This window comes from Temnothorax curvispinosus, unplaced genomic scaffold (genome assembly GCF_003070985.1).
Source record: "Temnothorax curvispinosus isolate PA1 unplaced genomic scaffold, ASM307098v1 QBEX01002391.1, whole genome shotgun sequence".
NCBI classification, from domain to species: domain Eukaryota; kingdom Metazoa; phylum Arthropoda; class Insecta; order Hymenoptera; family Formicidae; genus Temnothorax; species Temnothorax curvispinosus.
This window is the reverse complement of record NW_020212171.1, coordinates 39663-56923: the sequence shown is the minus strand read 5'-3', so window position 1 is coordinate 56923 and position 17261 is coordinate 39663. Positions and strand designations below refer to the sequence as shown.

The 17261-nt window shown below is 37.5% G+C and overlaps 1 protein-coding gene across 3 annotated transcripts in view; it reads left to right on the top strand.

The window, feature by feature from the left end:
- LOC112451580 (neo-calmodulin-like) overlaps positions 1-17261 on the top strand; it is a 41429-nt gene that overhangs the window by 14080 nt on the left and 10088 nt on the right. The window contains exons 2-3 of one of the 3 annotated variants that reach the window (XM_025011267.1): positions 1774-2884; positions 7826-7867. The exons of 1 other annotated variant lie outside the window; for it this stretch is intronic. In XM_025011267.1, the coding sequence (XP_024867035.1) occupies positions 2798-2884; positions 7826-7867 (129 nt within the window). In that variant the 5' untranslated portion in view covers positions 1774-2797. The remainder of the gene's footprint in view (positions 1-1773; positions 2885-7825; positions 7868-17261) is intronic. One more of the 3 variants, XM_025011268.1, reaches the window with a different exon arrangement.

The window sequence follows — 17261 nt, the reverse complement described above, 5'->3', positions numbered from 1 at the left end:
CTGAAGAAGTTGGAGAACAAAAAATCTTTCAGTTTATCTCAAATGAAATTTGCTTCTACAGAAATATAATTTTAAATCTAATTACGCCCTTAAAATAGTTTATACTGACAATTTCAAAGTCTCGTAGAAAAGGTCGACTTTAAATTCAAAGAATGTACCATTAAATGGAGAGATAGTGGATTTAGGACGCTTTGTAGTTCAAATCCATTTCTCGAATGTGCAAATACATTTCCGCATAAATTGGAGATTATACATTACTGTTTCGTGAATTATTTTTACAGCGCAAAATATCTTCTCCCCAGAAAAGAAACTTTTAAAAGTTTGCCCCTCAGTTTTCTCTCCTGCATGGAAAGCCGTTCATGTCAGGCGTAATGAAATACTTAACTAAACGTCCGTCCGCAGCCGTAGCAAACCGGCTTTGTCATGGATCAACGGATACATGACGGAGATTTTCCGATCGGAGCATTGCGGCGATATAAACGCGTGTCGGTCGCGCGAAATGCATGCTGCTGGCAGTGCGACGTCGTACTGTCCGATAACCCTGAAATATTAACGACACAGGGGTGCACGTGAGCTCTCAAGGTTTTCTCTCTCCTCTAGGCGGGTAGAGAAACGCATGAGTGCGAACGGAACAACGACGGCGACAGCGAAGTGCGAGCAGTGGCAAGCACACAAGCGGAGTAACTGATTTCATGATACGTTGCATTATCGCGTTGCATGAGCGTGGAATTTCGCGGCATGCATCATCGCGCGAGTTTCGCTCGGAATGATGCATTCGCGGAACATTTGAGTCGACGAGGATTTAACATGCATTTTTGTATTGCGAATAAAAGTCTCTTCGCAGAGAGATGAAATACACAGAGTGACAATCAAAGATCAAATATCAGAGTGATATCTCTATATAGTCTATATTAAAATAATATTGCCATTGAAATAAATTGAAAGCGAGTTTTTCGTTCTCCAATTTTTTCAGTTTACGTCCTTCAAACTTTGTTCACCAATTTTGCACTTGGAGCTATTCTTAAAAAAAGTCAAAATACTTATTCTTAAAAATTTTAACAAATAATGAAGTTAGAATGTTTTAATATTTATTGATCAAGTTTAATGTTTATCAATTAAAGTAATTGAAATCGACCTGACTGGCAATATATATAACGTTTTTCCGATATGAACATTGAAAAATTGTGAGCCAACTTAGTTTGTCGGATTCACACAGCACTTTTTTCAGATCAATATCGACAAAAAAGTGCTTTGTGAATCCGACAAACCAAGTTGGCACACAGTTTTTCAATGTTCATATCGGAAAGACGTTATATATATTGCCAGTCAGGTCGATTTAAATTACTTTAATTGTTATTCTATATACTGGCGAAAGAAATTTATTATTCTGTTTAATGTTTATCTTTATTTCTCGTAATTCCTACGCGAATTTAAAGATTTTTGTTCTACGCCTGATCAACAGAAGAATATTTCATTTCATTTTTTTAAATATCCGTATGTTCCTGAATTTCAGTATATTTTTGTGCTATAAATGGCATTGCTAGACAATTTTAATTGCTAACGGCTCTGATCCATAGTATCTTTATTTCATGCCGAAAATATGAATCCCTCTTAACACTTTCCATCGATCTATCAACTTCCGATCGACTCCTCCTCGGGAAACGAGTTGCCACTAACGCGATTAATTATGCGAGTCTCGCGTGTAGGATGTAGACCGCGCGCGAAAGCATTGCAGACTACGAACCACCCACTCCTTTATCTCTTTCTTTCTAGATCGATGGTCGTAATTAGGATAATTATCGCCTGATCGACGCAAGACGCAAAGGCGCACCATAATCGCGAGAAATCGCAAGGAACACCAGAACCGTGCGAAATCGTCGTCGCATCCTCGCGAGCGGAGCGGAACCGAGCCGAACAGAGCCGAATTGAACGGAAACGAAAACGAAAACGGCAGTGTCGATCCGGGGGCGCGTATCCATCACGTTACGGCGGGACAAATGTTCTCGACGAGCTTTCGCGAAATTCCGCCGTCGAGCAGTAAACCCGAGAGAAATCGCCGGCAGGAATACGACGCCGGTGATCATCGCCGGTACGCTTCCGGTACTACCGATCGGACCGTCGCGATGAAGTGAGCACCATCGGGCTCGCAGGCTACTACGACGATGCAGTTCACAATCGTTGGCTGTGTCCGCATCCAAGCGTCTAGAACGTAATCGATAGTGTTCAGCGTTCGTTGCGTGTCGTCTCGGGTCAACTGAACTGAGTTTAGACGAAATATACCGGAAGCGGGAATACCTGCCGAGAATAGAGATACGTTAAAGGGAATAGATCGAGGTCGAGAGACAAGGTTGCGACGGCGACTCTGACGACTACGACGGCGAGAACGGGAACGGGAACGATGACGACGATTACGATACGACGCGGCGGTAATTAAAGGATAAGGGTCGCGATAGAACGAATGGTGTGATCACGACGCCACGTTGTAGCATAGCCTTCGCATATATTACCGTACGTACGTACGTACACAGGTAAATGCATACGAGCGCACAAGTATACAGGCGAAACGAGCGAAATATATTTAAATATTGTGATACGCATACGTAATTATAAGCGCGCGCACGCGGGCGTGTCGATCGACAAGCAATAAGAGCAATAAAAAGAATATTACCCGTGTTATACGCTGTCGGATCGGTGATTCCTGTCACACTGTGTTCGAAAGAGCTCGTTAGTCGCTAAGCCAATCGACGAGTTTACGCTTATTTCACCGGGACCGTCGAGAAAGTGCGCCGACGACAAGATGGCGTTCGCCGCGGCGAGGATGATCCTCAAGGACAAGCGCAGGAAAGCTAGCAAAGAGGACTTCGCACCGCGAAATAGAAGCAAGGTAAAACCGCATACAAATTATGTATATCAGACTGATTCTGTTTCATCATTTATGTATCGCGCTCCATAATCGAGCGGCCTGAAATTCACCAGAGACGCGTGATTTGCGCGCGAAGGGAAAGGCTTCGAAGGAAGCCGCAGCGGTTCTTATTTCGTGGATACCGCATAGACATCGAAAGAAAAACGATTTAACTCGCATCACCGATTCTCGAGCAATCTGGGCGCCATTTGGCGATCATTTTTTATTTCAAAAGGGACACAAATGTGGCTTAGATTAATTATTATCAATATTAAAATAAAATATACGATATAAAATATAATTGAAATATAATTTTGTCTGTTGTGCATATGAAAATACACGCCCATACATAAAATAATACGTAACATAATGAGAGATATTTTACAGGTAGAGTAAGAAGTGATGCTTAATTAAAAGTAAACAATGATATGATAGTGTATGTGATATTATCCCTTGTCTGTTCATTAAGCACTCTACAGAAATAAGATTAATTGATCTACAGAAATAAGATTAATTAATCAGGAAACGCTCTGGAAAACAACATGAGAATATGACATGCATATTAAGAATGTTTGAGCAATTATAGTCAAATGTGTTATAACTGATTGTTAATTTTTCATAGTCTATTCACATCTATATTTATTGATAATCTGACATTATTCATTTAAATTTGCGCGTAAAATGGTTAATTCTTTTACTGTTGAATGTTACAAAATCATTCAATCCTAGCGTATATCGGGAAAATGTCTCAAAATGTTGACAGAACAAGTTATGCAATTTTGATGGAACTTCAGAGCAACGTGCGTGCGTATGTAAACCTTGGCCGATATCATTGCACTTTCGTCGTCGGAAAACTCTTTTCTTCTCCTTTATGCGTATGCCAACTGTGAATTCGCTAAATTTTCACGCTAACTTTACAATATTATTGCATATCCCCGTAGGGTTCACAATCTACTACCAATACTATCCTTCCCCTCTCACTTTAACCCTTTGGACCAACGGCTTAACGTCTCTTTCCGAAAGACGGAGCCCAGTTTGCTCCGCACAAGGGCCTGAATCTTGCACGGAGGGGTGCAGCTTTCGGAAAAACATTCCATGGCTCTAGTGGACTCGAACCTGGTTCCTCAGATTACGAGTCTGGCGCTCTACCACTAGACCACACTGCCGCCCTTCCAACTGTGAATTATGTGTATTTATTTTTTCTTGAACTTTTTCTTTGAATTTGCAATAAATTCATGCGGACAGCGTAATCGACTATTTATCTTATACGAAGGCGAAGGATCGGAGCATTAAAACTGTGATTTTATTTTTCGATTTTCTTCGTCAAGATCTTATTTCGATCTATAAAGATGAATCTATAGAACGATTTATATGGATGGAAAGATTTATGTGTCATTTATATTCTGCATTAATTATTGCTTTGGGCTCTTAGAAACCTTGCAGTATTCAAATTCTATCTTAACCGTTTGCTGGACTTCCAACAAATTTTTATTATATATAAGAAAATTCCTAAATACACTTTCAAAATTCTTACACCTGCAAAAAAAATACTGATTCTAACTGTGTCCATTGTCAATTCGTCAAAATAATTTTATATCTAATCCATTGACAATTAAATCGTAAAAAAGCATGTATTAATTTAAAGTAACATCCTATTTCTTTTTAGAAATAATATCTACTTTTCAATATAGTTTAGAATGTCATTAAGTATTACACGTAAGTCCACCCTTTCAGATTAATTAATACTTTATATCGAGGAATTTTGAATAAATCTTTTTATGCACGGTTGCATAACGTGTTATTAAACGACCACAAATTCTTTTCTCCGATAATTAAAGTCTGCGTAACATTTATCAGCTTCGCAATATCAATTTTTAATTGAAAAACTGCGCGATATCTCAATCACAATCCCGCGTATTATACCTAAAAAATCCAACACGTGCTTCGACGCTCGACGAAATAGAAGCAAGTTTCGGTGTATGTATTTCGCGACGATTGTTCCGCGAAATTAATTACCTTAGTACAAAAAACGATCTGTTTACTTTACATCTCACGTGATCCGCATGCGATATCAGCTACCGCACCGGTAGCGTTATTATGTATATTCTCTGGCGTCGTTTTCCTCACGTACCTACTATCTGAAGGAACTATCGTCGCCGTGAGTAAGTCAACGACTTCGCGATAAAGGTGCGCGTTAATGACTTTAAATTTTGGCAATGTCCGTTTGACATTGCTCGTGCACCTTTTCACTCTCTTTGCAAGGGTATTATTCACGGATCACTCGGATACGCGACGTGGACCCGACACGACCGACGGTTCGGCAGGAAAAGACCATCTAATTTCTATTTTAATCATTAAACCGGCATTACTAAAATAAAAATTTACTTAGCACAAAAATAACGTAGCACGATTATTAAGATGGGATTAATTAAATCCCAAGTAATCTTCTTAGAGTTTAAGCCGTAATAACCTAACACGAAAATTTTAGAATATTTTAAATTAAGTTTAGTCCTCAAACCGAAATTATACTAATAAAATTGTTAAAATTATTTTAAAACTTTTTTTATTGCAATGACAGAGTCCAGTTATATTTATGCTCTGCCATTGTATGTACAACATAATGTTTATTTGCACCTAAGGTTTGTCATATCGCGCCTTAATAACGCGGATTAATAATAGTGGAATTAGTCATAAATAATTGTATTTTATGCGCACAATAATTAATTGTTAAAGTTTTTACTCAAATTCTTTTATATCGAATACCTATCCATATCTCGAAATGAGAATAGACGAAAAATTGAAGAGAAGAAAAAGAATAAAAGATATACTTTTATATAGGTACTATGTATGCATATATTTAAAAATATCAATAATTGATTGTTATCTATAAAACAATGAAAAAAAATATTTACTAATTTTATTTTCTTTTCCTTCCTCGTCCCAAATATTTTCGAAATAAAATTTGAGGCCTACATTTATATCCTTCTGACAAGATCCGTCCTTATAAATTGACACAACAAAATAATATTCAAATTATGTTTAGTGTGCATATATTGTCACAAGCATAAATAAAAAAAATAAAAAATGTCTTGCAATCATATAATAATATAATTTATTGTAATTTATTTTAAAAAATTTTTAAAAATAGATGCTAATATGTGTGATATTAATTGTATCTATTCTTATGTATCAATTTTATATTAATTTTGCAGAAACCATTTCATCTTATTATTCTTGTACATTCACTTAAATTTGCATATAATACATGATTCATCATATATTATTATATAAACTAATTATTGCGTGTATAGTGGTCATACATAAGAAAGAAAAAACAAAAGCTGAAAATTAAAAATCGATATCACCAGGGCTACCTATGAAAATCGAAAACAAATAACAAATTAAGCAAAATTATAGGTTTAAATACGCGGACTATATCAATAATCGTACCATTCCAAACTTGATTGTTTATAATTCGAATCAACAATTATTATGACCTCAATTTGTGTATTTATTTTATGGTTTAATATCCAGAAAAATGAGAATAGCAAATCCTTAGTTCTTTTACGATGGAGAATCATTAAACGAGTGCGATAAATATTGCGGTATTCAGTCGAATTCTCTCTCGTTCGTGGCGAAATGGCATAGCACTATTGTGGAGAGAACGTAAAGTAGATCCCACGTTAACAAGTAGTCGGTCTCGATTTAGCACGCGACGTAAACGGTCATGCCGGGTGTGTCAGAAAAGAAACAGTTCCGTCGAAACATAAAAGCGGGGCTCGATCAATGCGTCGCACTTCGTTCGGTAAACCCGTCACGACTGGCTGACGTGACAGCTTTCCCATTTGATAGTCTCTTTTTTTCCTTACAATAGACGGGAACGAAGGCGATCATCAATTAAGTCGAGCGTAACTTTGGAAAAAGCTTTGTCCAATAGTAAATATACCAAATATAGATCGCGTGATGTTTCTCGCGAATGTAATTATATTTTTACTCGGACAGCGTACGCATTAGCTGTAAATGTTGTTCCATTTTAAAACCGTAGGGAATTATTGTTGCGTCGTTATACACTGTAAAGTTTTCTCGTTTCTATTTAGCGACATTCATTACATTAGATTTATTATTCATAATTTTTTATGCAATTTGGAAACAGACAAAATGTAAATAAAATATGTTTACAAAATTACGAGAGCTAACAATCCGCTTGTTAGAAAAAAATAGTCTGATTAATTGATACACGTAATTTGCGAGTTAACAATTTGATGTGTCGCAACTTAAATATCAAATTAAGTTCTTGACAAATGCTAATTGTACATGCAAATGATCACTCGTAAAAGATTATGATAAGATAATCACATAGCTCACGCTAATAACTCACGCTCCGCTGTCATAACCCTCAATGGCACTGCTAATGCGTTGTACGTATATTTTCGATATGTAAATATACATGTACATCATAATTATTATCTGTACCTACTCATATGCATACGTTGTTTACGGAATGTATTTTTAATTTTTCATATAATCGCGATTTTTTTTTCAAACCGTACACTTTTTCGATTTCAAGTGTAGTATCTAGCGATTTCGATGTTATTATTCGAAAGAGTCGTCGATGTCAGTTACAGATGTCAGTTTGAACTTTGTTATTTTTCTAGCTTGAAATAGATTTTTGTCACGCAATAGGTGTACAAAGACTTTCCTTACAGTACACGTTATTCACATACCGAGCGCGAGTTCCGTTCTATCTGACATTTACGAAACGCATTACTTCTATCCCTTTTATATGAATCACACTTGTGCGCCGCACCGTTAACTAACACACCGTATCCGTAGTGTCGTCAGTGTCATACCATATCTTTATCTATACTTTTCCAACTACAGTGGCGTGGTAATTGGTGACCTATACTGTACTTGTGTTTGCAGGCTCGCAGCGCCAGCACAAGTAGCTTTAGAAGCCTGAGCCAGGTATATACCAAGATAATAATCCAGATCTAGTTGAGAGATTAGTCACTAGCTATTTAGCTAGATATAATCAATCATTTATTACTTGCTCATTATTAGAAACATAGATACCATTGCTCATGCGTAGAGGCGTAGAGCACGCGCATTTCGCTAAAACGCTCGGCATTGGTCTGCAAATTGTTTCATTGACGATTTCTGGTCCATTATCTGGTCCATATGGTAGCCAATAATCGGATTGTGACATCAAAACGAGATCGCACGAATTCCTCTTTCGCATCCTTATTTGGACGTATAGGGCGAATGAAACGATTTGTACGATTTGTCGCTCATGGACATCACAATTCGATGTGGTTACAACAAGAGGCATCGCGAGCTTTCGGTAATCTCCTTTGCAGTGCCAACCTGTTACAACACTGCTCACTCTCTCTCTCTCTCTCGCGCCAATAAACAACATTCGAAACGTGACAGATCGCGTTGTCGCGTATTCCACGAATTTCGATTCAGGTCCTGCAATTCTCCTCTATACGAACGTCTGATATATACACTTCTCGGCGTATTTCCGATAACGTTTCCGATAGCAACGTAATCGGCTCGGCCATAATTTCGTTACTATGCTGTGTCGTTCAGCGACGCGACTCTTAATTGAACGGTTCAAAATAAAAGTAGACGAGGACATAATAAAGTACGCAATTATACACCGCATTTCCTTCCGGGATTTTCGCCGACGACAAATGAGATCGCGCGTAGAAATGCATGTCCTGTACTTTTGCCCCGTCTCGTTTCCTCTTTCCGCAAAGTTTCCGTGGAAAACGGAACAGTAAGCATATCACGGGAGACTCAGGATAGTGGACTACCGCAATTACAGTAGAAATGCCTCGCGGGGAAAAAGAAAGAGAGAGAGAGAGACAGAAAAAAAGGAACTCGCGTCGGGAAACTCTATGTTCTTGTGCGGCGCGCGCGAACGTGTCGACACGAATATGTCGAGAAGCGACCCGCTAATGAGTGCATTTATCTCGACATTTATGCAACTCGGTCTCGTTAAAACCGCATTTTTTCGACACACTTCCGTGCTTTCGTCGTTCTTAATTACACGCTCTTTTTATCCCGATCAAACTCGCTCTTTTGATCCCGTGCTTTCCCCTGCGCTAACGTTTTATCGCGCGCGCTTGGCATGCTGTGACTCTAATAGCGTTTTTCATTGGCAGAATTGGTGCGCATTCAGTGCACATTAAAGCCGTCGTACACAAATTAACGTAAAGTGTATGTTTAATATAAATGGGTTAAATCACGAAATCCTCAATATTCTTTATTGCACTATTTAGCAAAATATATACTGGATATTTTATCAGTCAAAATATTTGCATCTTACTTTAAATCAGTGTACAACGGCTTTAATGTGCAATGACTGCGCACCAGTTCTGCATGCCAATAAAAAACGCTAGAATATTGCGGCATTTTTTTGTGCACGATTACGTAGCGCGTTTTTCGCAATGTTCGTAAACGGATATGTTGCTTTTTGGATAAAACTAAAGTGCGCATATACCATAAGGACGAATTTAATCGGCACTTGACTGGAGCGGATCGATTATCTATAAATGCTGAGAATAAAATTCTCAGGACAAACTGAACTAATATTTATATATTTTGAAAGAGCAAAAGAAAAATATACTTTAATATACGCGTTTGTCACAAATATCTTCATTCAATATTTATAATTTTATTGAACAGCTGTTGACTCTAGCGTATATAAGCTTATTTTTACCGTAAACAATTTTGAAAATACGATGCTTGTATAAGTTTTTGTGTTTTCAATGAATGAAAACTAATGAAATATTGAGGATAATGTTGAATAAAGCATTATTCGCATTTTTTTATCCATGATAAGCTTGAAAGTTTTTTTACGATATTATTGTGGAACTTGGATGGTTCTTTAAAAGAGGACAGATAATTTATTCAATTGAAAAACGATATTACGCGGTAGTAACACGCGGTAGGAAACAGGCTGTAATAAGTGTAGGAAGCTTAATACGAGCAATATGCATGCAGAATTAATGTTATTATCGGTAAATAAATAAGCGATCGTTTACTTGATTACGTCTATTGTCGTCACGATTGATGCATTAACTGGAGTTGAGCGGGAAATTTTGCGTGGACCCTTGTATATCCAACCCGTAGGTCAAGGACTGTTTTTCGAAAGAATGAACACGCGGGAAAAATCGTTACTGCTTTTTGTAAGTTCAAACATAAATTACCTCCCTCTCTCCTTCTGTAGCTCTAAAGACTATAAAAGTAAAATGAGAAAGCGAACGAGGAATAAAGAAAATCTCTTTGGGATTAATATTATGTGATTTAAGCGAGATTGTGCAGCAAAAGGATTTAACGGTACGTTTATTAGGCCGTTAAATTGTTGAAAAATGAATGAAGAGGTCCAAGTAAATGCAACAGAACTGTTCGTGGAAAGAAAACACTCGGACGAATAACTTTTTTAAATCACTGCTTCTCGCACATTTTAACGTCGCCTTTCTGGCTCCAAAGAGTGCTTTTCAAAAGAAAAGTAAGCGAGAGAAAAGAAATCCTCAAAAGTTAACGCTGCGAGATTTAGCAATGGAATTCTCCGTCACGTAGTTTAATATATTGCGTTTCTACTAATCCGACGTTGTCTATTGTAATGATGTAATTGTAATATTTCGTTCAGGGCGTGCTGTCAAAAGAAGATAAAAGTAAAAACGAAAGTAGATTGAGGTTGTTTGAAAAATAATCACGTACAGCCTATCGGGCCTCCTTTGAAATCTCATTTCAAAGATAGGCATTTCGAGAACGATCGCAATTATAGTAGGGATTTAAAAGGCGTACGCATTCTCGCGGCGTCTCGAATGATTCCTAAATCTGGCGCACCCTTAATGCTTAGCAAAGATTAATCGTTCACGTTCGTCACGAGGACAAACGAGAGATCGTCACGGAACGGAGTATCGGAACGGCGTGGTGGAGCATTACCTCGTGCTAACGTCGGGCATGGTCTAGAATCGAGAATAGGGATCGATGCCTTTGACCACGACGCCCCCGCTCGCCGCTGCAGCGGCTGCGTTATTTGATTTAATTATTAATCAGCCGGTTCTAGACCTTGCACGGGAAGTGCAGTGACACATTTCAAGGACAAGCGCTTTCTCCCGGTTCTACAGAATTGTTTCTGCATATGACAAATTGAGCAGCGAATTTGTTCTTGCGATACTTCTCCGATTAGTCATCTCGTGGCCTGAAATCGCGGTTCGTGCTCGTAAATCTTACCGCAGGAGACATTATTCAATCTGGAAAATCTAGGCCATCAATGGCTTCGCAATTTCAACAAAGGTTCGCAGTTTCGGTGGAAATTTGTTCTCGAATATCTTGGAGCATATTAAGAGAGAACTAAAAAAAAATTCCATTTTATTTTGCTGTGTAATAATCACGCGTGTATTCGTCATAATACGCAGTTTATGTCAGCTAATTTTTATCAAATCATTATCTATCTATTGCTATTATCAAAAAATTCCTCAAAATTTACAATTAAAATGAGATAGTCGTATGCGAAAAACACGACTTATTGAATATGCGGAAGCTCTACGACTGGGAATATTGTATAAATGGAATTGATGAAAGCCGTACCCGATACTGCACTTTTGCAACGGCAATCACCGTTATTTTTATTTGGTTTATAATGCTCCAGTGTTTCGCAAAGTATAGCGTTTCAAGGGCAGCTGCAATCATCCCCAATTATTGATCTTTCGAAAGAGGTTTCCGGGTCTCGCTCGCAAACACTCCGAGCAAAACTTGAGTGGGTGAAATATTCGAGACGAGAAATAACATCTTACAATGCACGTCTATGCGGTCACGCAGCCAAAGAGGACATTTTAATCGACGGAATCTTGATTGGACGATATGTCGCTAATAGAATATATTTATCACCGATAGAGTTTTTCATCACTGTTTAACCAAATCAGAGAGATTGAAAAGTTTAACGATTATTAATTATATTATTAATATTTTGAACAATGTTTATATATAATTGAACTAATCGTAATTGAATGTTATTTTTATAGATGAAACTGCGTGCGAAAAAATCTAGTCGAGTTAAATGTCCATTATTAAAAAAACAGATTTCTTTTCCTTGAAAAAAAAAACTAATATATAATTATTTAATTTCTTGTGACGATGCAGCTGCGCTTTACTTGATGCATGTAAATGTCACAAAAAAGGTCACGTTAAGACTGTCACGCATGAAACTAGTAACCAGGTCACTAACAGATCGAGTTAACGTTTGATCGATATACTATATAATAAATTATTCTTGATAAAATTATTCTTAATAGTCTTCTTTTATTTATATCGGTACGATCATATTCGATAGATCGATAACACTTGCAATCAGATAATAATATTTTACAATAGAAAGCATATTTCACATAGAAACCCGGCATTATACAAATACTACGTGTTCATCCTTCAAAAATATCGCGTATCTTCGCAATAGGTACTGTGGTATATAATGTTGATAATATAAGAGGATGTATTCAGCTACAAAATATGACAAGATAAACTGTGTATATCTCGTGATAACATAAGAACCATTTTCTGCACCCATAGCTGCGGTATTATCACTTTTTCAAAGAAGAAAATAATGCAACGGAGCGAGACAAAGCTATAGCTGCATAGCCGAAAGAAAACAGAGCGTGCATATCATAACGTTACCTAAGAAAGGCAACGATCAAGATAAAGCTCTAAAACGTGCGGCACGCGAGTTCACTTTGCGCGACTCTTGTTTCTTTTTAGAAAAAAGTTAACAGTGTCTCGTGGCCTTTGAAAAAAAGTTTGAGGAACTCATTTTTCAACCTTACAACAATGCTAAAAAGCTCGTCGATGTACATATAAGAGCACTCGAGATTTTATCTAATTGGACAGTGATATCAAGATGACGGAAACAAGTCCGGTGATAAATGGGTTTGTAAATACTTGTTAAAAACTTCTCACTGTGCCAATCTGTTTCGACAAATTCTGTAGTATTCTGATTGACGTTTAAATTGATATTTATAAATGGATACCAATGATGAATAGTGAGGATATCAATACGCAAAGCGTTAATTGATGAGGAGTTTGATAAAAATCCAAACTAATTGTTATTTTATCAAAGAGCATCAACACACCACAGGCGGTGTGCCTACTGATATATTAATAATATTCGAGTAAGAGATCATTTTCCCAAAATGCATCAAAGTATAAAAATTAAACATGAATTAGTTATAAAAGTGTTGTTTGACGTCAGCAGAAACTTATCAATATATGTAAACTGAACATGCAAAACATAACTAAGGCATGGAATAGTTCTTACGCTTTATGCTTTCATATTTTCTCTCTAATATGCAAATGAGCTTTATCGCTTACATAAGCTTCCAGCGCTCTCATATATATATATATATATATATATATATATATATATATATATACCAGCGTTATTAATTATTCTTTTTTTATTCTTAACAATGTGGTTAGCATATTTTATATAATTGTACGGAATTATTCTCTCGGCTTATTCAACGCCACATGTCTGACATTTAATATCGTTTTCTGTTTTTCGATCTACATACGTCGCGGGACGACATACACGCAGAAAATTTTTCTCGAATAATGTAGAATACTCATAATAAAATTTACTAGATTTGCTAGGTTCCGGTAAGATATACGCGTATTCAACCGGAAATTAATATATGACAATAGAAATGTAATAGTTTGATCAGACACATCTTGTAACCTAAAGGTAAATAAATTTGCCATACTAACAAGGAAATATGAGAACAGTAAAAAAAGTCCCATACTAGTATGTGTATATTCGACGTTGTAGCTTGAATTGCCAACTTCACATGTCTTGGATTGAGCGTTGTTTTTTAAGACAGTATAGGAAAAATATAATCTAGAATGGTAACTATTGTGAACTGTATAGAAATATTCGTTGCGTATCTGGCAATAGTTTATGTTCTTTATAGAAATGCGATAGTAACCGCGATCGTGGACGACGGAAGGCGCGCGGCGCGAGCGGCAACGTGGGCTCGCGCGGCGAGAGGATTCGGCTCGCGCCCGCTACGCGGCGCATCGCCGGTACATTCTCGCGTGATTAAGATTCAACATCGACCTTTATATCTAGGGCAGCTCGGCAGGGTCCCTATAGCGTTCTTAAGTTCGCACGTGGCGGACAGCTGACCGCCACAGCCTATAACGGCAACTTATTCAACTTATGTTTTTTGACATGACTGCAACAAACGTCTCGTTTTTTGTTCATCAGCGATATTCGGGATAAGACACAATCGAACAAAATATAATTGAATCATTCGTCTTTAAATTAATGTAGTAAAACGCGCTCTCGAAAGTCCCATACTTGATGGAAATATTTACTTCTGCGTATAGTTTTATTTTTTGCTCTCTAAATTTTCCTATACTTTCTTGAAATCTTTTGCATATTATGACTATATCCTAGCCGTGCAAGATTAGTATGGTATTTACTTTGTTCGTGTATACTTGTATTTACGAGAAAAATTTTCTGCGTGTAGACGGTAAATAATGAGTATTGAAATTCCATTTGGGAATCGTAAAATCGATTGACCCTAAGGGCTAATCAGCGACCCCTTTAGTCGCACTATTCCGTAATGTAAAACGCCTGCAGTTAGCGACCTAAATCCGCATTTCCGCGGTCGCTGCTCAACGTACATACGTACGTAACTGTGTTACTATGACACACTATGCACTGGCATACAGACGATAAATGGACACGATGCACGCGCCATCCGATCTAATCGACCGGATGAAAGTAAGTCATCCGCCTCTACACCCCGCCCGCCCGCGCCGCGCCGACGAACTTTCGTGAGCGCCCATTAGCGATCGTTATTAATTTTCCTCCCGGGAGCGAGGCTACCTACGGCGAGCTTTTGCCTCTGCAATAGCGAAAAAACGAGCTTTGCAAACAACACGGCAACGGATACGAGAGACATCGAGTAGTCTTGAACTCCAGCGAGGATCGACTGCCACTTGACGCAAGTTGTAACAAGTATATTGGCCTTTCTTGATGGCGTTTTCGATTAAGAAGATAAATGCATGTATACGTCGGGAGCATCGTGTGGTTGCACGGGAATTACGAGATATGCACAACTTGTAGCGAAAGGAGATTAACAAGTTTCAAGACGCTGGTCTTAACCCTGTTTTCAGAATTGTCAATCCAGCATTGGATATCTACCGCATATCAATTAGGCAAACGACAGCGGATCAACGCGACGATTATAAATAATTTGAGAGGATAGTATTAACCATGACAATAATAAAAATATGTAGAGATTTCGATGGCGATACAATCTATTATCTTGGCGATACGATCGTGTCATATTTTAGGAAACGTTTAAAAAAAAGAGTTATATATAATTAAGACATATACAATGACATAACTTCCACAATAGCTAAATGGTTCCTAATAGAAAGAAAACTTGCGTTAATACAAAAATAAAATATAGGTGTTACTGACTTGTCTGCTTATACAGTTATAAAAACATCTATATTTAGAAATTTTATAGAAATTTTATAGAAACCTGATGATCCCAGTGTAATTTCAGTTTCAACAAACGACCTAGCTATCGCCGTATTCAATTTTATCAGAACAGAAGCTCATATGAAATATACTGGAGTCGTGCAAGGCCGTGCATTGATACCTCCAGATCTGACCGAGTTGCAGTTTAATTTTCCGAAACGCGCGCTTGCGCCTCGGTGGAAATGGGCGGATAGTCAAGAAAGGTGCTACCACGAGAATTACAATGTACGCGAACACAAGCAGCTCTGGACGGGGGCCTTCTCGTGATGGCCGTGCACGCGAGTCCCATAATCGCGCGTAGCGCGATTCGCATTAACAATCTTCCTCGATACGGTTCTCTCGATCCCGGGCTGCGTGCGATAAACATACGGGTGTTCTATCAAACGATGCGCTCCCGCATTTGTTTTGATACACATTTGATACACAGCCGCGCGATCGATCCGTTCGTGGTGTCGCATGCGCAAGGAACGATCGCGCTCAACGTATGCCCGGACCGATCGATGTGCCGACCATTTTCCATGTTTTCGTACGAATCTCTCGCGACAACCGCGACCCTGGTTATTACAGGTTGTTATCAGAGTAAGGGGACGGAGGAGGGAGGGCTCTGTAGCGACATTCTGTGTACTGTGTTAACACTTGTATGATTAAAATGAAAATTGCAGCGTGTGCTAATTGCTGTAATACTCTGTATTGATATAGGATAAAATTGAGAAAAGGTAAACTGACATTTTTTACACAAAAAATTGTTATAAAAAATGTAAGATAGCTCATACGAGTATTCGGAGAACATTTTCGGTGGATTTCGGGAGGGAAATGTGACTTTGAGAATTGATAAGTTAAAATAAACTCAAGTATAAGAAGTTAAATATAAACCTAATCTTGGCTCGGGGCTTTGCTTATTAATAAGGTACAGAATATCGCTCAGTACGTCAATTAAAATGAGCTTAATAAAACTAAAAATTTAGCACAAATTATTAATACATTGGAATGAAACATTCCGCACGCAATTTATTTTGTTTTATTTTTGAAGACTTTAATCCGCTTTTTCAAGAATATACTTTGCTTCACGGTCGCTATAGGTCGCTACATTAGTGCTACATTAGATCATTGTTTCATTCATAAAGAATGCTATTATTAGTTCTAACTCGATTCATCGTGATATTATGTAGTTATTTTTGTATTTACGTTGTTATATAGCATAGACATAAATTTAGAATAGTTACTTAAATCTAGAATTAATTTATAATGCAGAAAATGCCTTTTTCTAGTAGAAATTTTCACTATGACAATAAATTTAGTATTTAATTCAACACGTTATGATATTTAATTCCAAGAATTTTTAATATATAGAAGAAAAAAGATTTTCAAAGCATGAATTTATATTCTCTAATATGTTGAAATTATTTGAAATTGGGAGCCGTCTATGGATAATCGACAAATACCTATATGAAGTGTAAGTATCGAGGACTGTCTCAGTACCTAGAACATAAAAGTAGAAATTCCGTAGTATTGTCGTAAGCTTGAGAAATCATGAATTACGTGACACTTTCGCAATGCAATTCGGGTACATCACATAGGTCGTAGACTCTGTCAAGATCGCATTAGATAATGAGATAATCTATAATTATCTTGTCGGCATTCTCGCCCACGCGAAGCATCCAGTCTCTTCGTTCAATTATTAATTGGGGAGGTTATTTTTAGGTCCTAAACATTCGTCGTACGATTCAATCCCGAAACGAATTATTTTCTTCCAAGTTATTGACGAAAAAGTCAACGTACTCCCTGTCGCACAGATTT